General features: G+C 47.3%; 2 protein-coding genes across 20 annotated transcripts; one reads left to right on the top strand and one right to left on the bottom strand.

The window, feature by feature from the left end:
- On the top strand, positions 418-14456 carry CLDN16 (claudin 16). 19 transcript variants are annotated; one of them, XM_021396120.1, is made up of 9 exons: positions 418-665; positions 1072-1231; positions 4147-4485; positions 5018-5508; positions 8631-8864; positions 9268-9370; positions 9632-9796; positions 11116-11307; positions 11646-14456. In XM_021396120.1, the coding sequence occupies exons 4-9, from the start codon at positions 5365-5367 to the stop codon at positions 11783-11785; spliced, it is 978 nt and encodes a 325-aa protein (XP_021251795.1). In that variant the 5' UTR covers positions 418-665; positions 1072-1231; positions 4147-4485; positions 5018-5364; the 3' UTR covers positions 11786-14456. The 19 variants fall into 19 exon arrangements, with proteins under 19 accessions (XP_021251795.1, XP_021251796.1, XP_021251801.1 ...); XM_021396121.1 differs by having other exon boundaries at positions 5073-5508; XM_021396126.1 differs by having other exon boundaries at positions 4147-4256.
- On the bottom strand, positions 18527-22384 carry TMEM207 (transmembrane protein 207). Its single transcript, XM_021397354.1, has 5 exons — positions 22310-22384; positions 20491-20528; positions 20100-20144; positions 19534-19673; positions 18527-18672 (listed from the first exon to the last, which is right to left on the bottom strand). The coding sequence occupies exons 1-5, from the start codon at positions 22382-22384 to the stop codon at positions 18527-18529; spliced, it is 444 nt and encodes a 147-aa protein (XP_021253029.1).

Raw genomic sequence — 23361 nt, forward strand, 5'->3', positions numbered from 1 at the left:
TATGCTTCTGTCCCCTTTAAGACACTGAAACCAGAGCCAGGTATTTTTGTAGCTGCTCCTTAGGCACACATGGCTGGATTTTCCAGTGGGGAGCAGGGTCAAACCTGCAGAAATCTTTAAGTGCAGCCAGTTATTGTAGTGTCTACCTGGAAATGAAATTCTTGAAATCCTTTGCTAAATCCAAGACTCACCTACATGGGAGACAGTGTGTGTTGTGTGCGTGCACAGGTGTGCAAGGCAGAGGAGGAGGGATAGCTCTTCTCTCTTCCCCCCTCGCCCCCCTCCCTGCTTTCTAACGCATGGTTGTCCTTGTCTTTAGGGCTGGGAGAGCACGCTGGCAACACAGGGTCATATTTCAGTGCCTCAGGGAGCTGAAAGCCCCAGTTACCTGGCTACAGGCCAAGGGCTCTACGTGCTTTTCTCACAGCTTTGTGTCTCTGTCACGGAAAACCTTCCCAAAGCCCATGCACACAAAAGGCTTGGCGATTCGAGAGTGCTTGGGCAGGCCTACACCCCTATGAAGGCACCAACAAAGCATGAGTAGAAGCAGGTGGAGAAACTCCTTGTTCCCAGTGTCCTTCCTCAGTGAAAGCAGGGACCCGACCGGCTGCAGGGCTGACTGTCAGTACGGCCTGGGGACTGCTTCTGACAGGAGAAGAAATAAGGTGGGAACAGTGCGAGAGGCAGTGGGAGCTGTGCAGGTATGGGGGCAGGGATGTTGCAGAAGTGAGAGGAACTCCAGCACCTGGGAGGAGGGAATAAGGATGGGAGTGATACCCAGTGAATGGGCAGCTTGGCCCAAGCTCGTTAGGAAAGAAAAGTGAGTGCCCTCCTCATTTATTTAGGATGCAGAAAGTATGCAGGGAGTAGGGAAGACCTGGGTTAGTCCCGCATCCTCCCTGGGCAGCGCTGTGTGTGCAACACAGGGACAGCAGTGAGGAACTGGTCCCCGGCAGGTGGGCAGGCACTGACCCACATCACCCAGCCAGCCCCAAAAGCTGCCCTGTGCCTGTGAGCTGTGAACCAGCCCTCTGCTTTCTCTGAGCCTCAACTCTCGCCCTTCTGCAGCAGATCAAACATGGTGTTGCCACTCTGAGCATTTCTCATGGAGCAGCCCCTTTCATTCCCCCTCGCTGAGTCCCCTGGAGGGTCTTTCGTCACTCTTTGATAAGAAAAATCGGCTGAACCGGACTGAGGGGCACGGCTTCCCGGAGTGGATGCTTCTTGTGCGGTGAGTCACCGGGCTGCAGGGGACAGTGGCAGGGCCAGGGACACGTCCTCCCTCACTGGGACACGTCCTCACCAAAGAGAGCCGGCTTCCTGGGAAGCACGAGCAGCTTCCACCGCACGACTGCTCTTCCTTTGCTTTTCCCTGGAACTGTGGAAAGAGCCAGACGTGCACCCTGCTCCCCTTGCCCTTCCAACGTGACTGCGATTGGCAGCACAGACCTTGTGCTTCGATCACCGTTTCATCGGGGCAGGGGAGAGTTCGGGCTCACGCTGGGAGACGCGTCCTCGGATGGGGATGACAACGCAGGGAAGTGGCAGGGCACCAACAGCCCACGGGGTGCCTGGGGATGAGGGCTATTCGCGGAACTAGCGACATGCCAAGAAAAGGTGTGTCGGATCCGCTGCCCCACTCCTCTGCCCGAACACGCCTGCGTGAGGCTGGTATGTAGCGACGGCACTGTGTGTTCTTGGTGGCTGCTTTCAGGAACCCTGAGCGGTCACGCATGTTTGGCAGATAAAGATCTCACCACTCCCACGTGGAGAGTGCAGCCACTGTGCGGCAGGAGGAGCGGGGCTGTGACTCCTTGTTCTCGATCTAAGTCACTTGCTTAGTCACAGCCTCAATTTCCCCAGCTCTAGAATGGGGTTAGTGATACACCCATGAGATCGTGTGTTCCTCAGGTGTGGGGGTTCACCGTGCAGCTGTAAAATAAAATGTATCATAGAATCATAGCATCATTAAGATTAGAAATGACCATGAGGTCCATGTAGTCCAGCTGTCAGCCTATCCCCTCCATGCCTACTAACCCATGTCCCTCAGTGCCACATCTCTGTGGTTCTTGAACATGCTGGCAGCAAAGGTGGGACACGTTGTGCTCTGCTTATGGGACTGCAGCCTCACTGGGTGCTGTTGCAAGTACAGTTTTGTGGATATTTGGCTGAAAACCAGCTGTGATCCTCCCACAAGTGGCAGGAGTCTCTGTCACTCTCTGTAAGTACATCCGTAATGGAAATGAGAACGTAATAGCTTGCCTTTGACAGGGAGCACAGACCATTTTGTGCTAATGGAGTAATAAAAGCAATCAACCTGGAGCACACTCATCTTACTGGGAGCGTGTGGACCAGGTGATAAGGCTGCTGCGTTAGCCAGGTTGTGCTGCATTGTTACTAGGCAGTTTAAGAGCTCTACAAGGCCAAGCTCTGGTAATTAAGTACTAGGACACCCCAGTGCTTTTGTTAGTGTCCAAGTACTGTAAATTTTAGAATCACAGAATCATTAAGGTTGGAAAAAACCTCTAAAATCATCCAGTTCAACCCCAACCCATCCCCACCATGCCCACTAACCAGATCCCTCAGTGCCACATCTCCACGGTTCTTGAACACCTCCAGGGACGGTGACTCCCCCACCTCCCTGGGCAGCCTGTGCCAGTCCTTCACCATTCTTTCAGAGATGAGATTTTTCCTAATATCCAGCCTAATCCTCCCCTGGTGCAACTGAAGGCCATTGCCTCTTGTCCTACAGCTGTTGCCTGGGAGAAGTGGCCAATCCTCACCTTGCTCCATCCTCCTTTCAGGTATTTTTAGAGAGGGAAGTGTAGGTTAGGTTAGTCAAGAGAATAAGATGCAGCTAGTATACATCATAATCACGTCAGCCAGCTTTTAGGCTATGCAGAAACATTTAGGATATTTTGGGAGAGCTGATTTCCAAAGATGAGGAACATCTGTCCTGCTATGCTGGGAATGCAGAGTACTATGAGAAGGTTCAGGCTGATGTCATGGTACTGTATAAGAATACAGTATTCTTTCTAGCAGTTCCAGCTATTTCCATGGGACTGTTTGGAGAGACGCGCCTAATGTGGGAGCAGAGATTGTATTGGTCTCTCCTTCAGGTGAAAAGCACAGACCGTCTGTCTCATGTTGCATGCTCTGGAGCAGTCTTACACAAGGAAAACTGGAGGATTCTGGCCAGCTCCCCAGCAAGGCCGGGATGCTCCTGTGCCCCGAGCTAGATGCAAATGGCAGGTGTAAGGCCACTTCCCGTCCCCAGTGACTCACAGCCAGAGAAGCACTGGCATCCTGCTCCAGGAAGGGTCATTCACTGCCCTGCCCTGCAGGAAAGGTGCACACAGGGAGAGCATGGAGTTGGGGCAGCAGTATGAATCTCTGGGCATGCGGAAAATAAACATGGTGTTGCCAGGGCTGCGGAGAGATGGAGCAAGTCACGGGTGCCATGGGCACATGAACACCTGCCTTCGGCCTTCAAGGAGATTGTTCCTTGAGCCTCCAGTGGGCTAAGCTTAGAACAAAAGCTTAGAAACTCCACTCCGGCTATTAGCGTGCTCCTGCTATCCCTCTGGGAGCCTTTTCTTTCTGTGCCTCATGCTTGTGTTGGGAAAAATTGCCTGTTTTCTCCAAATGGATCTTCTTTTCTCTCAAAGAGGCTTGTATGGGAGTTCCAAACAGAGTGAGTAGGTATGGAGATACATATAGTGAGGCACTGGCACAGGCTGCCCGGGGAGGTGGTGGAGTCACCATCCTTGGAGGTGTTCAGGAGCCGTGGAGCTGTGGCACTGAGGGACATGGTCAGTGGTCGTGGTGGGGTTGGGTTGCCAGTTGGACTGGATGATCTCTGTGGTCTTTTCCAACCTTAATGATTCTATGATTCTTTGATATGGCTGTAGCACGTTTCTTGTCCAATCCAGGCTCTGCTGCTTGCAAGCCCTGCTCTTGTCCTCTGTAAGGATTCAGTTCTGTTCGTGGGAAGGCTCACTCCAGCATCCAGCGGAGAAGGCAGAAAAGTTTCTTAGTGGTCACCTTCTAAGGATGGAATTAGAAAACACAGATCAGATGAGCTGAAGCAGCGAAGAGTCCTGCAGAGCCTGGCTCTTTGACTTGCGCGTTTTGTTCTTTGTGCAGTGTGTCCCAGGACGCCCTGAGGACTTCTCTCCAGTGTGACCTGGGATCAAGGCAAAAAGCTGACTCCGAGAGTAAAACTGCTCCATGAGGCTACGATAGGAATTCTACAGGTTACATATATCATTGCAATAATAATCTTGTGATTGCTATTGTGTTTGGAAGGTGATCCTGGAGCAGAGAAAGCAAGCTCCGAGCAGCTCTGTAAAAGTACCGCCTGGCTCCATCTGCAGGTGGCAGCTGAGATGACAGCCACGCTCGGTTTGGGGACAGGCTGCGCACAGCAGAAAGCAGAGCAAGAAGCTGGTCCTCAGCCCTGCGCTAAAGACTTGCCCACTGAAAGTAAATCTCCACTCTTTTAGGGTTTCTCTTTCCAAAAGCAAAGATTAGTGAGTCTGTGCTGGTTTTGTGCATTTGGAGTTTTGGAATAGTCCAGCTCCTCCGTGGTTTTCCTGGAAGGTGCCCTGGAGCTTGGCTTGAAAAGTTCAGGATTCCCATATGTGATCTGCAGTGAACAAACTGATAGGCAGGGCATGAGAAGTTTGGGGTTTGTCTCCACACCTGAGCTGGGATGGTTGTTGGGGACTGTTGGTGTTGGCTCTGGGGGCCCACAGCTGCTGCCTGTTCCCTTTCCTTTCCTAGTGACATTCCTGCATCGTGCTGGATCATGGGGGCATTTGGAGCCCAGCAGAGGAACTGAAGGGCGTGGGAATTACACTTGTACACATTATAGTTTCTTAGTGCTCAGGCAAGAATGGGTATGGAGGAATAAATGTTAACATGTTGCATGCATGTACCCATAGATGCTCTTGCGTGTGACCCTAGCAGTGCTCAACAGTTCTGCCCTGAACTACAGCTTTTGATTCTTTTTAAGAATCCCTGGATTCCCAACCCCTGCCATCACACTTTTCATCTCTTTTCCCTCGGAGGCCCAGGACTCCAGTTACCTGCATGCCACTCCTGCTCAGCCCCGTTCCCTCCAGCCAAGCATGACCAGCTCCAGCCATGTGGGGCTGATTGGTGGCAGCAGCTCCGAGCTTCCCTCCTCCCATCCCCGCTGTAGCCCAGCATCGCTCCTGCAGCCATTCTCCACATGCAGCATCTACAGAAGGCAGAAATTCCTTCTGCTCATGGCCACTGGAACAGGTAGTGGCAACCTGGGATGCTGAGGCTCTGCCTTTAGCCCAGCTTGAAGAACAAGACCCGGGCACTGCTTTTGCCATGCCGCTGGATGTACCGACACCTGCTGGGATGACGTTTTTCCTCCAGTATGCTGGCTGTTTTTTTGCTTTTTTCTCTACTGGCTTTTTGATAGCATCTACTTGGACAGACTGCTGGATGGTGAACGCTGATGATTCCCTGGAGGTAAGATCTTTTGGAGAACCTGATCTCCAAATCAAACGTGTCCTAGAGAGAGTTTGGTTTCCGGCATCATTGGTCCGTTTTCATCTGCATTTTCCCCATTGTGCAGGATGAAAGTGGACGAAAATGAGATGAATGGCTCTGGCAAGAGCCAGGGAAAAGGGGTATTTTCTGTAAATCTCTCTGCTGGGTTCTGCTCTCAGGAAAAATTTAGAGGCTTCAGGTTTAAGTGTGCAGGAACTAGAGCACCTTTAAAGTCCAGCGTGCATGGATATTTTGGAGATATTTCTAATTTTGTAGGCCAAACTTCTTGGTGATAAAGTCCAACATGCACATCTTTGACAAACATTTTTCTTAACAGCCACTGAGCTATAGAGCTAGCAGAAATCTATGGGGTGCATAGGGACTGCTGTCAGATCCAGCTCTCAAAACTGTTTTCTTGAATTTGTGCAGACATTAGCACTTTTGTGTTAGGAAAAACAGTGTGATCCCACTGGTGTGACTGGGATATCACTCTTCATTTATCATCCTAATTTTGAAAATATTTTAGATTCATTTCAAGAAGCTGTGAGTCACCTGGAGTAAGCTGAGGATGTTGGTATGCTCAGAAAAGCCAAATGGATCTCAAATTAGAGTAACAGAACCATAGAATCAGTAAGATTAGAGAAGACCACTTGAGATCATCTAGTCCAACCATCAACCCATCATTGATCCATAATTTCCAAGTAAAATGGAGGAAGAAAACCCAACTACTGAGTAAAGTGAGTCCAGAAAAGAATCGATCCTAATATCCTGGGGCTGAGTAACCTTGTCTTCTTGGCATGGAGGCACCTGTGCTGGGCTGTCCCTAAGTGTCCCATTAACACCCTGTGTAGTTATTAGCAGGCACTGCTCTCACATTCCTGCTCTGAGTGTGAATACTAAATAATAGAGCAAAATGCCCCCAGCCTTAATACCTGACTGAATGAGCTCCCTAATGACCCTAATGACTCACTTCTTCTCGCAATATGGGAATGCAGGGAAACCACTCATGGCCAGAAAGGCCTGGAGTACAAAACTGCTGGTTTCAGCTAGGAAAAGGGTAGTTCAGGCAAGTTTTGACTTCGGGAGAAATCACTGAATCATAGAATCATTGAGGTTGGAAAAGACCACTAAGATCATCAGGTCCTACTGTCAACCCACCTCCACCATGCCCACTGACCACGTCCCTCAGTGCCACAGCTCCACAGTTCTTGAACACCTCCAGGGACAGTGACTCCACCACCTCCCTGGGCAGCCTGTGCCAATGTACCACCACTCTGAGAGGAAATTTTTCCTAAGAAAGGACCTCAGTCATTCAGTGTGGGAATCCCTTGGCCTCCAGCAGCTCATCTCTGCTGCAGGGCTCAGGATCCAGAAAGATGCTGCAGCACAGAGCAGGGCTCAAGCTCATGCACTGTGAGCATCAAGGCAAGTCTGGGGCAGGATTTGCAGTGGTTTGTGCTGGAAAAAGCCATAAACTGCTTCCTAAAGAGCACTGTTGTGTGCACCCAGTCCCTCCCTGTTGTAGCTGGATTAAAAGAATCCCCGCCACTGCTAAGCACTGCCTGGTTCACTCATGCTTGGCAATCACTGTATGTTGGCACCTTCTACAGTGCTGTAAAACACAGTATGCTTTCCCTAGAAGGGTGAGCGTGTCCTTGTTCTTTCATTTTTTATTTTTGCATCAGAATTATTTTAGTAGTAATTATACATTATGCATAGGATGTGATTATACGTATTGCAGTCATTACGCATTTGATGTTTTACGTGCGTACTTGTGCTTGGGAAAGCAGGTCGTGGCCACGTGTTTCACAATCGGAGCTGGAGATGGGAGTTTGGGGTGGGATGTGCAGCTCCTCTGGGAGCCCTTGGCTGGGCTCAGGAAAACCAAAGCAGATTTGCTATGGGAGGAAAGAGAAGATCAGGAATTAGTGCTTGGGTTTGCCCATGTTCAGTGCTAGCAAGAGTAGGTGACAACTGAAACATCCCAAGAAACAAAGAACATCCATCAAGTTTTTCCCAATCTGGAAAAGGGGTTGATTCACAAGACAGATCATTGATGGCAGATTTTGTATCTCTAAGATCTGCTTCTGTTTCACTTGGAAGCTAACGAAGCCTGGAATGCAGTTAGTCTCTTTATAAATAAAGTTGATGAGGATGTTGCTTGTAAGACTTAAAAAACAATACTAATGTGAGCAAGTGAGGAAGTACATGAGAGTAGTATCTGAATACAGAATAGTGTGAATAAACCCACAGAGATAGAGGGTGAATGTGAAGTGGTATGAACACAAGTGGAACAGAATGCAATTTATTAAAAATATGTTAATTTCAAGTGAAAACTAACATCTCTGCAAATTTTTAACATGAAACTCTTCCCTTGAAAAATAAGAATCAATGAAACCATGTTTTTTTCCCGCGTTACTCTTCATTTTTGTGATATTTTTCATTTGACTTGCCCCCAGAATTCTGAGAAATTACGGGTAGTTTTCATCTTCACAAAACAAAATGTATAGACTGTTTTCACTGAAACTTGAACAATAACTTTTTTTACCGGTCTGAAATAGTGAGTAATTTTTAGACACCTGTAATCCACCATTCAGTCTCACAGAGAGCGTTACAATTTGGCTTGTACGCTGTTTTGTGGAGACAATACTGTGGTTGGCTTCAGGCTTCGGTACATCCCGAATTAGACTTTATTAAGTGTCTGGGATGCGTTATTATCTGCTTTGCGATTTACAAAGCATGAGAAAAGGAAATTTGTTGCATCATCCAAACCAGTACAGCTCCTGTCCCCTGTGATAGACCCATTCCCCAAGTACTGTTTCCAGTGGGGTGCCCCTGGCAGCAGCGGGGTAGGCTGGAGCCCCAAGCTGCCCCTGCATTATCCCCATTGCTCCTATGAGCAATCCCAGGAATGTTTTGGAGGTGCTCGTTGCCATATTTGCATGGGTAATGGAAACACCTCCCGTGTTAAAGTGATTTATGGAAGGCTGGGCTGGGAATGCTATCTAGGGCTTCAGGAGGATGGAAACGATGAGCCATGATGCTGCTGCAAGCTGTGCAAAGCCTGGATGTCTCGACAATGAGTGTGATTCGTCCCACAGCCAGCAGCGCACAGCGGGAGCCCCAGGGCCGGGATCAGCACTAGCTGCCCCTGCTCTTTCAGCTGGTGTTTATGGCTGAGTCATTTGGGACAGCCCTTGAGAAGCGTCTGGGAAGGGGCTCACACCTCCACTCTGCACAGAACACTCCCTTATCCTGATGGGGCCACCTCCTTCTGGTGCAAGGCTGGTCCCTTTGAGTCATGGGCAGCTCCATCCTCAGAGCCTTCTCCACAGGTAGGTGGTTGGAAGGGAGTGGGATGGCAGATTCACGGGTCGTCAGGTCCATGGCCCTGCCCAGCTCAGCCTAGAAAAGCAGCTGGCAAGGGCTAAGCAAACCTGTTCTTAGATATCTCCAACCAGCCACCCCTAGATCCTCCCAAAAGTTTTCCTCAGAATTTGTATCCATCCCAATAGGACTTTTTTCCTAATATCTCATCTGAATCTTTTTCACTCTAATATAAAATCAAGAGCAGCGATGGAAAACTTTGCCCTTTCTCTCCATCCTTCTCCTTTTCTTTGTACTTCCTACTCTAGTTACCCATTAACTTAGATGAATCAGGACATCTACTGAACTGTCCATCCACTGGATTGGTGGATATACTAACGTAGGGTCTTTTTCTCTCTCCTTAACCCATAGGTGAGTACAAAATGCCGTGGTCTATGGTGGGAATGTGTCACAAATGTTTTTGATGGGATCCAAACATGTGATGAGTACGACTCCATCTTCGCTGAGCACCCTGGTACGTAAAAGACAAAAAATGTTTTCATGAGAGCTGGGGACACCTGAGCACAGGACAGGGGACGAAAAGGGCATCTCATATATTCAGTCACAGATAATTTGGTGCACTCATGTACTGTGGCCATATTTCTTCTCTCAGTGAGGCATTAGTTCCAGGGAAAGCGAGAGGAAGCTTCACCCCAGTGAAAAGTGTTCCCACAGGATGTGACCCAATTACCCACCCACATGTGTGTTCCTCATTTATTCTGCTTTTGTCCTGCAGTGAAGCTGGTGCTGACCCGAGCCATGATGATCACAGCAGATATCCTGGCAGGATTTGGATTTCTCTTCCTTGTCCTGGGACTGGACTGTGTGAAATTCCTTCCGGATGAGCCACTTATCAAGCTGCGCATCTGTCTGGTGTCTGGAGTTACCTTGCTCATTGCAGGTATTCTTGGACCATTCCCCTCTTTGCAGGGGATCCTTCAGCAAAAGGAATGGCATTAAAAACCTTCTCTTATTTTGGAGACAGGAGCGAGTGATTTTCTAGAGGGTAAACACTGGGGAAGTACATTTATTTGCTTTATTTGTACAATTTAGCTTCCACAACTCACTGCCTGCCCCTAGCAACAAATAGTTATCTTCTTCCATTTCACTTATTGGCCAGATTCCTTGGTTGCTGAGCTGACTATCACTTACTGCTGATTTACCGTGAGGAATTCAGTGTTGTTGATAGGGCAAAGAGGCAGAATTGCCAGAGAACTAGAAATGCCCTGGCACCTTGGTTCAGTTCCTAGCTCTGCCACAGATTGTGTGGCCTTGGGCAAGTCACTTAGCCCAAAATCTCTTCAGGTCATTTGTAATAAAAGGGTAATAACACAGCTCTCCTTCCCAGATGATAAATGCTTTACTGAGATGCTTTGCTATTACAGCCAGTGGAAGAGTTTTAAATACAAAAATAAATAGACTGCCAGCAGGTTCCAAGTCATTTCGTTTGACTGTATAACAATACTGAGCGTCTACCTCCGCTTCCGTGTATGCGGAATATCCAGATTTAATGTGAAACTCACCATACCTACTGGGAGAACTTGTGAAGTACTTTGAGAGGTTCTTTTAAACATCCTCCATGTACCTCACAAAATCAATCTGAAAAATGTTGTCGAAGTTCAGAGAGTCAAAAGAGATTAGAAAATTAGTATCTCAAAGCAACTTTACAACAAGATGAAGAAGAAGCTGAGATTTCTGCGACCTAATGCATAAATCTGTGTAAATCAGATGTGTAAATAGAATCATTAGGGTTGGAAAAGACCACTTAGATCATCTAACCCAACCATCAACCCATTGCACCATGCTCACTAACCCACATCCCTCAGTGCCACATCTCCACAGTTCTTGAACACCTCCAGGGATGGTGACTCCACCACCTCTCTGGGCAGCCTGTGCCAATACCTCACTACTCTGAGTAGAAATTTTTCCAAATATCCTACAAATATCCCATAAAAATGCTACAAACTGGATCTGTGGGTATGAGATACAGCCCTTGCCTGGAAAGGCTCAAGCCAACATCAGCAGGGGCCAGGGTGAATCAGCCAAAGAGAGCTGGGACAGAGCAGAGGCCAAAACTTGATATTCAAGGAGGTTCTTCCCATACTGAAGTGTGACCCAGGAGACAGAAGGCTACAGCTCGGGAATTTGTACTTGTGGTTTCCTCTTGATGGCTGTGGCCTGACTGGGAGCTCTGTGTGGCACCTCCCTCCTGTCCTGCAGGTCTCCCAGGCATCACGGGATCAGTGTGGTACGCCATTGACGTCTACGTGGAGCGCTCCTCTCTGGTCTTCCACAACATCTTTCTGGGCATCCAGTACAAGTTCGGCTGGTCGTGCTGGCTCGGCATGGCGGGATCACTGGGCTGCTTCTTATCTGGGTCCCTGCTCACCTGCTGCATGTACCTCTTCAGAGGTGAGGAGCCGGGGCAGGTCTGAAACACAGTGAAGAGGCAGAGACATTGCTCAGGGCCTGCTGCAGGCCCATAGAGTCAGGAATGTCCTTCAAGGACGTCCTTCAGGATAGTTGCTCATCCTCCATTGCAACATCTTCAGCTGTAAAATGGGAATCGTCCTATTTCAGCAGCACTATATATCGCATCAAGCTCCCATTGGGTGGGAGCTGAGGTGCAAGTATGGCATAAAATGTGTTATTATGTCCTATCTTGGAGTGATTCTTTCTCTGTATTTTGAGGGTTTACAATCTGAGAACCACTGAGCACTTGTGAGCAGATCCCATTTGTCTCCTGACAGAGACCAGCTCTGGAAGGCTCCACTCTGTGTACTCCTTGAGGAAAGGCTACTCCTCTGCTGGGACGATCGTAACAAACGTGCACTTGCCATCCTCACAAACAGCAACTGCCAAAATGTATGCCGTGGACACAAGAGTGTGAGAAGAAGGCAGAGACATCAGACAGAGCTCCACTCCAGTGGGTTGTGCAAAGAATCGAGCTCCTATAGTTGTGGTATAGATGCAAAGTTGAATTTTGAGGTGTATTGTATGCTGCGCTGTTCGCATTGTGACAGCTTAAAAAAAAAAATTCCTTCAACAAAATAACCTCCAAGAAGATCTTGATTTAGGGATTCCTGATGTCTTGAGTGCTGAGGCTGCTTGCATAAGCACAGACTGAAATCACAGCACAAACTCTTCCAGTGTTTGGCTCATCGCTGTCAGTGCAAGTGAAATAAATTAGCTGCTCACACATCAGCCACCAGCTCTCAGCATGAAGAACCTGAAACTGTAAGACAGATCCCAATAGATGGGAGTACGAGTTATGGGTGAAGTGATGAATTCATGGAATATACCAAGAAGGCACAGAGAGATCTGGAGGTGATAGGCATTTCTGTTACTCCAGCTTCCTGGCGTAGTAGAGGAGGAGCAATCTAGAATCACCTGCTAATGTGGATACACTTGCAGATCTCAGACCGTTGATTTCTCCTGCTCCTTTCCTGGAGTATGCTGCAGTTGGGGAGACTGTTGGGCCTTTGTCCTCATGGTCTTCAGCTTGTTTTAGGGTGATGGGAGGTGTTTTGTGACTTGCAAAACATGTCAGACCGGGCAGTGGCTCGGTGGACGCTTTGGGACTGACCATCTGTCCCTCCAGCCTTGTGCTCCTCTAGGTGTGCCAGTAAAACACATGCATGCCCCAAATACTGGCTTAACTCAGGGTGCAAATTCCTCAAATATGTATGTATACAGAAATTATTGCATAAACACTCACAAGACATTTTTGCCTTCAGTATGGATGTAGTATAAGGAGTATAATGTAGTATAATTCTGTTCTCTGCACGCTGTATGTTTGCTTTGGAAGATCCATCTCCTGCACAAGAGGGCTAAGTAAAGGTCACGGCAGCCCTTAGGTTTGCAGGGTTCATGTTTTGTAACAACCAGTCCAACGCTGCGTTGCTTCATTCAAAACCTGATGACAATCTACATGATGTTTTGATCAGTTGTTAATATGTAATGGTTCATGCACTGATTGACTGAATTCTGAGGTTTTTTTCATGACTGCAGTGTGTAGTCCTCATTAGTTCATTGTCATGCCATGATGCCAATCTATTTTAGTTTGGTCCTTTACTAATTAGCAATAATTCCTCCAGGGAGAACATAGGATTTCCTTTCCCTTTCAAAATCACAAGCAGTCCCCAAGACTAAAGACATTGCAGGTGAGCTCAGGTCTTAAGGTGCTTTCTTTAGTTCTTCCAAATTCCTGTCTTCATCATGTTCAGCAGCAGCTGCCTGGTGTCAGTGGGAGTAGGTTCTGTTGTAGGGATAACAGACTGCCTCTGCCTTCCTGATGGCTGTTGATGGTTGGGGACTGTCCTAAGACCTCCCACCGTTTCTTCCTGCTTTCTTGCCCCATGGTGTCTTGTTGAACTTGGGGCTCCCATTGCCATCCCACCAACAGCCCTCAGCTCGGGGCAGCCTACTGGGACTCTGGCTAGTTGCAGGTTACAGAGGGCAGCAATGTCTTAGCTCTTTGCTAAGGTGATCTCATGCTCTACAAATAGATATTGATTTCCCATTTTGATGTATGCAAGCAAGAGAGAGATAATAAAATGATGACATCTACAATAGCTGCCCTTTCCTGCTTGCAATATATTGTCCTTTCACTGTCTTGATCAGTCTTGGCCAGAAGGGCTGTTACTACAGCTCTAACACGGACTCACTCTTTGTGAAGAGTCCTTGCAAGAAACAGGCAGGAATTGTTTGCTTTTACATGGGAGGGTGTGCAATTTACTTTTACACCCCTCCCCTAGGTGTATCTTCATTCACTGCCTTTTGCCCACTGTGCACTGGCACAAGAATTTGCATGCATCAGTCCTAAAAAGGGACTCAGAGTGTACCAATATATCGATGATGTGTGGTTAGGGCCCTTATGTTGTACCTGACTGGGAGAACATAACCCTCTGAAGGACAAGCACCTGCATTTGAAAAATAACAAAGGGCTGTGGGATGGTTGGTAAGTAGATTATATTCATCTGTTTTGACTTTCTGAAGGGAAGCAGTATGTATTAGTAGGGGTTGAAGTAGTGTCAGAGTTGACGCAGGCCAAGCAGTCTCAGGAGATAACACTGTGAGGGGTTTGAAGTTCTGGTTTAGCTGTTTGCCCAAACCCCAAACAATACAATCAAATAATGGGAGTCATTTTACTGACGGGGTGGTTCAAGAGTGGGCCCGAGATGAAGAGATTCAGTGGGTATTCCACACCCTGTATTACCCTTAAGGGAATGTACTCATAGTGGGCTACAAATAGATATTTAACTGATTGTTAGGTGTCATTTCACCTTAATTTAGCTGGAGAGAATTTTGAAATTTCAGTGACACTGATCTGATTGTGACACTCTTATCCTGTCCTTGTGAACTAATGAATCCTCATGCAGGTACACGGATATTTTCTAAAATAGGGATTTTGCTGCTCTTCACACACATTGATTTTTCTGTGAATTCAGTACATCTGAACTATTATTTTCATCAGATAAGAATGTTACTTCAGAATTCTATTTTCCTTACGTATTGTCATATTTCTGAGATAAAATAAATGCAGTTGCCTTTGAGTGTCATCTTCCTCTAACACCACTTCCAAGTTTTGCCCAAGAAGGTGTTTGAACAGGTGATCTGCCCTGATTCCTGGGAGGGAAATCACAGCTGTCGTGGAACGAAAGCAGGTTTTAGGAAAATAGAGTGGGATTCCAGCCCTTTGCCAGTACCTGCAGATGCCAGACCCCAGTGCGCACCAGTAGCAGCAGTGCTTGGACAGCTGGCAGACTTTGTCCCTAGTTTTGGCACATCTACTTCTCATCAAGTTTTTAAACTTGCAAAGAGAGAAAAATAAAATTCCACCAAGAAAACTAGGTTTTCTCTCTCAGCCAGGGCTGGAACCCCACTGTTTGCTCTTTTACCACTTTTAACTACAATGGACAAGCGATTAATGACAAAAATATTCTGTCTAAGCACTGTCACAGGGTGCAGAGGACAAATTTCTCTGTGTAGCTATTGAGTTCCTGCTGTAAAATGCCTTTGAGCAAGAAAGGAAGGAGCCTGAACTGTGCCATCGAGTTACCCAGAGAGAAAGTACGTCTGTCTCCAGCCTCATCCTCTTCCTCCCAGTACTAAAACCTTTAGCCCAGAGTCTTCAGTTGACAATCAAAGAAGAGATTAATGACCAATTCTAGTTTTTTCACAACATTCATGTGCAACCCTCCTGGCAGCCCTGGCCAATCCCCTGCTATGACTCAACCACCTTCCTTTTTGCTCTGTCTTGCTCAGTTAATGACTTTATTATTCAGCTGTTGACATGTGGAGGTGAAAGTCCAACTCTGTGCCTCCCCATGTTCCCTTTGTCTTTTGCTTCCAGATGGTCACCAAGCAATTATCTACTCTGCTCTGCCCCCGTTTCCCCCTGTCAAGGTTTGCTGATGAGTTTTTTCACAAATATACCTGCCTTCCAGTGTTTTCTGGGCTTTTCTAGAGCAGCTTGCTATTTCTTCTCAAAGTCAATGGGCAGTATATATTACAAGACGAGAGGAAGTCAGAAGGTCTCAATAGAACAAGCACATTTTCAAAGCAGACCCAACTTCTAAGGCAATGAGTTGTAAAGAAATAGCTTATCTTTCCTTATAGCTTAGGAAACACCAGCCAAACTGCTATAATTAGCCTTGTTAAGGGCTGAGTGCTCACAAAAGCATAAGATTCCATGTAAAGTTTCTGCTTTTGTAAGGGTGGGAACACTGGTCTACAGAAACTTGGTCAGGTAATGGCTTTAAGTTGCATCAGGGGAGATTCAGGTTGGATAGTAGGATAAGTGTGGTCAGGCACTGGCACAGGCTGCCCAGGGAGGTGGGGGAGTCACTGTCCCTGGAGGTGCTCAAGGGACGTGGTTATGGGCGTGATGAGGATGGGTTGGACTTGGTGATCTTGGTGGTCTTTTCCAACCTCAATGATTGTCTGATTCTGCCAGAGCACCAGCAGGAGTAAGGGAGCATGCAGGCTGAGAGGGGCAGCTTTTGTGGGGCAGAGTTAGAGTGGTGGGGCTGTCCTGAATGTCTTGAATGTCCTACCTACAGAATAAAGGAGCTCATCCCTTCCTCAGTTTTCATAGTCAGGAAGCCAAGGACAAGGACAGGTCCTCTCATGAGCTGGGTTGCCCTGCCCACTGAGCTATCAGAACTTTCTCAGGGTGCCCTGCTTCCCCACCCCAGCCCAGCAAGGTTGGCTTATTTTAAAAAAACCACCAACTCACCCCAAAGCAATCCCATGTGAATCCTTTTCACACATAGCTCCCAGTCTTCAGCAGGCTTAGGAGCTGCCCAGGGGTCCCACTGTACTGCAGAAGTGACTTGGTGACGACCAGTACCTCACTTTACTGGAAACCACTTGTCGCAGTTTTGTTTGAATCCTTCCATTTCTTTTTGCCGGATGAAATCACTCTAGACACAAAGCAGAATGCACGCTAGCAGTGCAGGATCACCAACCTGCTGCCAGCAATGCTCCTGCAAGAGCTGCAGCCGCCTCGGAGCGCTGCTGAAAGCCTCGCTTGCCCTCTGTTGGGTGGCTGGGGAAGGATTCACCTCCTCAGAAACGAATGCTGCTCGCTGAAATTTGTGAAAGGGATTCAGGGTGATGGAGGCACTGAACAGAGCACTCCTTGCTCGTTAGCCTCTCTGGTCACCTGATTAGAAGGTGACATTCAGTGAAATTAGGGGCGGCAGTGTATTTGGGGGCGAGCAATTAACAAGCAGAGGAAGGCAGTGTTTTATGCAGCATGTAATGCAAACAGCCTGTGGAGTACACTTCCACCAAAGGGTCACTGCAGCAAATGCCGCGCGGAGGTTGGAAGGAAGCGGCGGCTGATTTAATGCCCACTAGCAGGCTGTGCAAGCTGAAGTGACAAACATAATCAAATCTCATGCTTCAGGGCATAAATTGAAGGGGCTGAGTAGTGGAAGCAGTTATGTATATGAAAGGTCTGATCCTGAGAGGTGCTAATCATCTGCAGTTCAGCAAGCGAAAGGACACTCAGGGACTGCTCAGCTTCTCTGCTGGCTGACTCCGTACTTGCTAATTTTCCTTATTAATAAACCCTGTAATATTTCAGCCCGCTGGCACAGGCATTCATTTTGCTACAGTAACATTTATTTCCTCTCACACAAGAGTCAAACATTAAAGCTGCTTCTAAAATAAGATTTTATGGAGATAATTTGTAGTGGTGCTGGCAGAGAATTTGTCTCTCAAAATATGCTATTATTCTTTATCTACCTAAGGTACTTATATAGCCTCATTAAGAGAACATGTGAACACTTCATAACCTTCGGTGGATTTATCTTCCCAGTTTCCTCTCTGAGCAGGGGAATGGGTACCACTCCCACCCTAAAGCTGGAGAGCTGCTCTAGGGTGTAGGCTGTGCACTTCAGTTCCTCTTTTGTGGTACCTAAAATGAACCCAGGTGCCCACTCTGCTTGCAGTTCCCTGGGCACATGATGAGTGTGATGTTTACCTTTGGCTTCTGCACCGCAGAGCTCTGAATGCAGGTCTCACTGAGTGAGCAGAGGGAAAGAGGTCAAACTGACCCCAGCCTTAGTGACCTGCTCGTGGAAAATAAAGGAAATCTTTGTTTTCATCTGGAATACTGCTAAGGGGGAAATTCTGCATCTTTTCTCTGTAGTTTGAGAACTAGGCAGGTTATGCCTCCTAGGGATGACTTGAGTAGAGCTGATTCCGCTTGGGAATAAGGCAGTCTGGAGAGCTTCTTGAGTTCTCTTCCTGTCCTGTCTGCAGTGTGGTCACCTCAGAGAAATGAACAGTTTTTATCCTAATAAATTCCTCTGTCAGAGCACCAAATCCCTGACCCCATAATTCCTGTCCATGGAGAGTGACTGGGTACTGTGTGGGTCCTGAACCATACAAGGCCCTTAGGTACAGTAGGGCAAGAATTGTGAATGGGGGTCAGTTACCATTAGATTGAGAATAGCTCAAGTGAGCAAATCCACTTTGTTTGTTTTGCAGCTGCCAAGATTTCCCCTATAACTCCCATCCTTTGCTTTCCTTCTCCTGGCTATAAATTTGCTGCCTTCTGCAATAGATAAATCTGATATGCCATGCTAAATATTTTACAAGTGGCAAACGATTCTTCATCGCAGAGTGGCACGATTGCATTACAATGTATTAGAACAACATGACTTTGCCAGAGGGTGTTTGCTGGCACCGCGCCGAATGAAGGAGGCAGCTCAAGTTTGAGAAGAAACTATCGAGTAATTTATCAATATTCATTCCTAAAACACACGGGGCTGCACCAGCTCAAGAGAGAAATCTGTGGGCTGAGCCAAAAACTCTGAGCACAGATCTTTTGGTGAGCTCCTCAAAATTCAAGAGCCCTATCAAAATGTCAGCGTGAGCCCCTGTGACAGATTCAGCACATGCTTTTTGGCATTTATTGTGTTGCATTTGGTCTTCCCTTTTAGGTTCACGTGAAATATGTGCTGCTTTTTAGGCTCTTGGCTGATTTTCTCTCAGTACTGTAACATGATGGAAGTTCTCTGGCGAACTAGAAGTTGGGCACTGTGATCCTTATGGGTCCCTTTCAATTTGGGACATTCTATGATTCTACAGACTGCAGAAAGACAACACGTGGTGTCTAGAGTTTATTTTCCTTCATTACGTCTTCATAAGATGGAGGCAACTCAGTTCCCCCAGGGCTGAGCTGCGGGGCAGGAGAAGACATCTCCACGTTCACGCAAGGGCTTGGAGATCTGGAGAACGGGCACTGAGGGGCTTCACTCGCTGGGGAGAAAGCAAAGCCGTAAATGTAGAGCAGGCAGAAAGGGCAAGCTCTGAGGGAAGAGGGGTGAGCTGGGGACAAGCTGTCAAACCACTCGGAAACAAGAAAGGCATGGGTGTAATTTGTGAATCACAAAGCCTCTCACCACAAACTCCAGATGCAAGAAGTGAGAGCTGAGGAATCTGGGTGGATTTGGGTGGGTCCTCCCTGTGGAGTTGTTGCTCATGACCACCCAGAAAGCAGGCAGTGCTTCCTCTGGGAAGGGCTTAGCTTAACCACAGAACGAGCTTTATTCCTCTTGGAGGGGCTGGTGCGTGGCCCAGCCTGCTGGCAGTACTCCAGGTCAGCACTGGGTGTTACACACAGTCCTCATAGCCCCGTCCCCAAATTCTGGATGTTTCTGGGGGAATGTGAGGGTGGTTACTGCAATAAGGAACATCTTCCAAAACACTTTCCTGACATGTATCGTCCCACTGAGACACCTGCTGGGGTGGCTGTTGACCAGTGAGGTGAGAAATTCAAGCCACATATTGGAAAGGGCTGCCAGGTGCCAAGAACCCTCATCCCTCCAGTGTCAGCATGTCCAAGCCCCAGTTAGGCATCTTTGGGACATATGGACATACAAGGACAGCACTGAGTTCAGATGAAGGTTTGGCTGGGGAAAAACAAGTGGATGTGGCTTGCTTCAGCCCTGCAGTCTACGGTCCAAACATCAACCCTAGGTGCCCAGCTTGGGCACTGTGCTGTTCACCCAGCTGCAGCCTGGCTGCCACTCACAGCTGGCCGCCTCATACTGGGTTTTGGATGGGACCAGCAGGTAGGGGACCAGTGGGGTCTTGCAGTAGGCAGGATGTAGGACTAACCACAGAAAGCATCCGAGCTGCTGAGCGCAAAGACGGCCAGAGTGCGTGGTTGGAGGCTTCTCTGCCGCTTCAGCCAGCACTGGAGGCAGCAGCAGATCCCGCAGGACAGGAGCAGGGCCAGGAGAAACAGTGTCAGGAACCTGAGGCAGAGGCAGCAGGGGAGGAACAGTAGCATTGCCATCTGTGGGTAGCACCAACAGATGGCTGTGTGTCTTCAAATTAACATATTCATTAATGTATTTTGCAAATAGCTGTTAAATGTTGCATTTTCGCCATCAGTGTGCTGGACATGATCGAAGTCCCAGGAAACCAACATCTCAGTGCTGAGTGCTGTCTGGAATTCAAGCATTTCTCCCAGAAATCATTCATCAGTTTTGCCCATCTCTGTTGTCAGTGTACAGTGAAGCCATGGATTGATGACTCCCATTAGTCAGTAAAGACAGAATACAGGGACAACCCAGGAGCAGTGCTCTCCAGCTATCTATCTCTCTTAATGCCTTCTCTCCATATATCCATCACATAATATTATTTGCCAGCTTTCTCTCTGGAACAGATCTGAAACTTACCACACGTACCAGCTGCTAAAGTTTTCATCGTTCTGCCTGATGCACCTAACAAGGGAAAATAAAAGGAAGCTTCAGTCCAGTGTGTGCGGACCAGACAGGCTCCAATGCATGTCTGTCATCAGCATGAAGAAAAACATCACCGGTAAGTGCATGATTGAGAGCTTTTCTTCCATCGGGGGAACCTGATCAGAAGTTTAGATGGGAGCAGAAACTGATGATATACAAAGCAGCGTGTGACTGGTTTGCCATTCGACAGTGGCACCCACCACCCGTGTTTTTGCTGAAAAAGCAGGGAACAAAGAGCTGCTGGCTTCCCTTATCACACTGGGAAGGAAAGCTGTTGCTGGAAGCCTACAGTGGGGGCGGGTGGGGAGCACAGAGCCACACTCACCTCTTGCCAGGCTCGCAGTCGGGCTCGGAGCCTGCTGGCTGAAAACACACATGGAAATCAGAGAGGGCAAATTGTGCTTTTTGCTGTTGTTCTGTTTGAAATCAATGACCAATCTTGTTTTGGAGCGGGAAGTCGGAGGGAAGAGCAATAGAGGTGTGCCTGCATGGGTGAAATCGCTTCTCTCCCTGCTCCCACCCTTGAGTGTCTGTGCTCTGGGCCTGTATTGAAATCAGTGGGTAATCTCCCCGACAGCTCGATAAATTCAATAGTTTGAAGATGAAAGCTAGACCAAGGGGAACGCATTTCCTTTTATGTGAAAAGGGAAGGCTGAGAGCAGGGAGAGGAGAAGTATCTGAGACCTGCTTACAGAGCTGGGTTCCACTCTTCAGAAATGCCGGCTTAAGAATTTCCTGTGACTAATTACTGGTTTCCAGCTATTTTCCAGTGGCTGATTGCGAATATAGCTGTAAATTGGGGCCGTTGTGACTGGGCATGTGCTCTGCCTTGTGTTTTTCTATTTCTGGATAGTAGTAGTGCATCATTCCCAGAGTCAGGTTTCAGGTATGTGTGTTCGCAATTGCAAATATGTGAACCCGAAACTTGTTCTTCAGGTATATTTTCCACCCTCTGCTCAAGCAAGTTTACTTTTGCAAGCCTTGTTGATCTTAGCTTCAGTTTCACATTATCTAGGCAAAAAGTAACTGGACCAGTTCATCAGCAAGATTGAATCCAATTCAATACAATCTTCGGACAGTTCACATTAGATGTGTTATAACACTACAAGCTTTGCTACAAAGAAAAACTTCAGATCAAATATTGAATTGCCACTACACCAGGAAACAATAAACGAGATGGAAGAGTTGAGGTGTTTTTCTCAGAAAAATCAATTTACATAATTCATAAACCATTTTGTTACTTGGATTTCCTTCCTTTTAAGCCTGAAAGACACAGAGATTTCTGACTTTGAGTGAAGCTAGAAAGCTCTGTTGAGGATTAGAAATTTGTACCAAATGTGTATATTTGAGAGGTCTCATGTTACGTCTCTAATTAACAGGACTTCTGGTGTCCCTGCAAAGAGCAAGAAATCACAGATCTCTATACCCTGTTTAATCTTGTGCACACTGCCTTTCGATGTAATGGGGGCACAATCAGCCCCTCGTTTTGCCAGAGGTCTTTAGGTATAATGAGACTTTCATTATCTATGGAATTTCACGAGCGGCTGAAACCTGAATAAGGAACAGGGAAAAAGACAGAAGCTTCAAAATGAACTCTTCCAGACATGTGCTTTGAAAACTGAGCTAATTTGCTGTGTCACACATGCACCCTGGTGCAGAATATTTTAATTTTTTTTTTGCACTTCAGCTGATTATTAGAATAACAGGTCAAAACCAGGCAGCTGATTGCTATGATTGTGTGTACCCTGAGTATTCTTCATGGCTGAATGACAACCTCTGGGCTCTCCTTTATCATTCTTTAAACTACTTCAGCCCAGCTACCGTCGCATGGTTGAGCTGCAGCAAAGTGCTTCTCACTGGGGCAGTAATCCATCAGTGCAGCCAGACGCCCACCCTTGTTGCTGAAGACTCATGCTCTTCCATTTCAATAACCATAGAGAGAATAAAAGATTAAGGCAGTCAAGCTTTCTCTTCCTTACCTGGAAATGTTGTGAATATTAAACCCACCTCGAATTTACCAGCTCGCCCCACCAAGAGAGAAGACGGTCAAAAGAAAAGGATACCGATTAAATTCAATAAAAATTGAGTTATCCCCCAGACAAAACTCCTAACATCATCCTGGTCCCACTGAAGGGTTTGGTTACCTGGAAGAAGATAACATACAGAACCCCGGCTTCTGTGATCCATGAAGTGAAACACAAAACTCTGGGTCTCCGCATCACTAACCGGAGAGATGCAGGAAGAGCTTTGTTTGAAGCAGTGTTTTACCCTCTGTGATTTGGAGCTTTTAAAAATTCTCTGCACACTGTGCCTTTGGTCAGAGAGCACACTACCCAAAGACTTCACACCCTTTGGAAATTACCGCTAGCCAGGGAACAAACTCAGGGTTTGCATGGACACACTCTAATAGCTGCTACAAGTTAAATGAACACTAGTTTAAGGTCAACACCTTGCAGGTGTTTCGGCATTTTCATAGGTGTTTATAAATTCCTGTTGCTGAATCTTAGTTCCATATTAACCTAGGGCTGTTTTCAGCAGGACCTTCTACAAACAAAGAATCACTAGAAACCAGTTTTTTTGGATATGCTTTCATTACATGGTGCCTTTAGCTGCAATTCTGGCATTGCAGGAAAAGCAGTGCTGCCTTCAAGCCTCTGTGCACTGCACTTCTGACCTCAGGATGAAGGCAGCTCCTATCCAACCCACCTCCACCAGCACCACCACTGCCGAACACAGCTGCTGGGGTTGGTTGGAGAAGACAGTTCTTTTTCACCAGAAAAAGACGTACCCCAAATGGCTTTCTTGAGACACCCAATTTTGCTGCAAGCACTGGTTTCGTGCTGACTGGTAGCTACACCTAGATCGTGCAGTTAAAACTGGGATGGAACACAGTTTGCCCTGCATCTCTGATAACCACAAAGTGGGGATGATGCCAGGTTGTTTGGTAGCCAATAATAGGTTGTCACTGAAGCTTACAGCCCGTGGCTGAGACGCACCATTAGCTTCGGTTCTTCCAGGTTTAACACAAAGAGTGTTGCTGTGAATATGTTTAGCAGTTGCTCCAGAAGTTAAGCATTATGTTGTGGTGCCATTACTTCAGTAATGATTGACAGAGCTAAGCTGATCTTGAGGTACGTCTCCATGGCTTTTCCTCAGCGAAGAGGTCAAGATGTCTAACCGACTCTGATACATATGC

This window comes from Numida meleagris, chromosome 4, assembly GCF_002078875.1.
Source record: "Numida meleagris isolate 19003 breed g44 Domestic line chromosome 4, NumMel1.0, whole genome shotgun sequence".
NCBI classification, from domain to species: Eukaryota; Metazoa; Chordata; class Aves; order Galliformes; family Numididae; genus Numida; species Numida meleagris.

Bases quoted from the DNA above. Each gene is read 5' to 3' on its own strand.
- CLDN16 (XM_021396117.1), top strand. From the start codon at position 5,365: ATGCCGCTGGATGTACCGACACCTGCTGGGATGACGTTTTTCCTCCAG. The intron at 5,509-8,630 runs GTAAGATCTTTT...TTCGTCCCACAG, and splicing joins ACGCTGATGATTCCCTGGAG to CCAGCAGCGCACAGCGGGAG. The intron at 9,797-11,115 runs GTATTCTTGGAC...CCTGTCCTGCAG, and splicing joins AGTTACCTTGCTCATTGCAG to GTCTCCCAGGCATCACGGGA.
- TMEM207 (XM_021397354.1), bottom strand. From the start codon at position 22,384: ATGCGGAGACCCAGAGTTTTGTGTTTCACTTCATGGATCACAGAAGCC. The intron at 20,529-22,309 runs GTAACCAAACCC...GTGTGTTTTCAG, and splicing joins TGTATGTTATCTTCTTCCAG to CCAGCAGGCTCCGAGCCCGA. The intron at 18,673-19,533 runs GTTAGTCCTACA...CTTTCTCCCCAG, and splicing joins CAGCTCGGATGCTTTCTGTG to CGAGTGAAGCCCCTCAGTGC.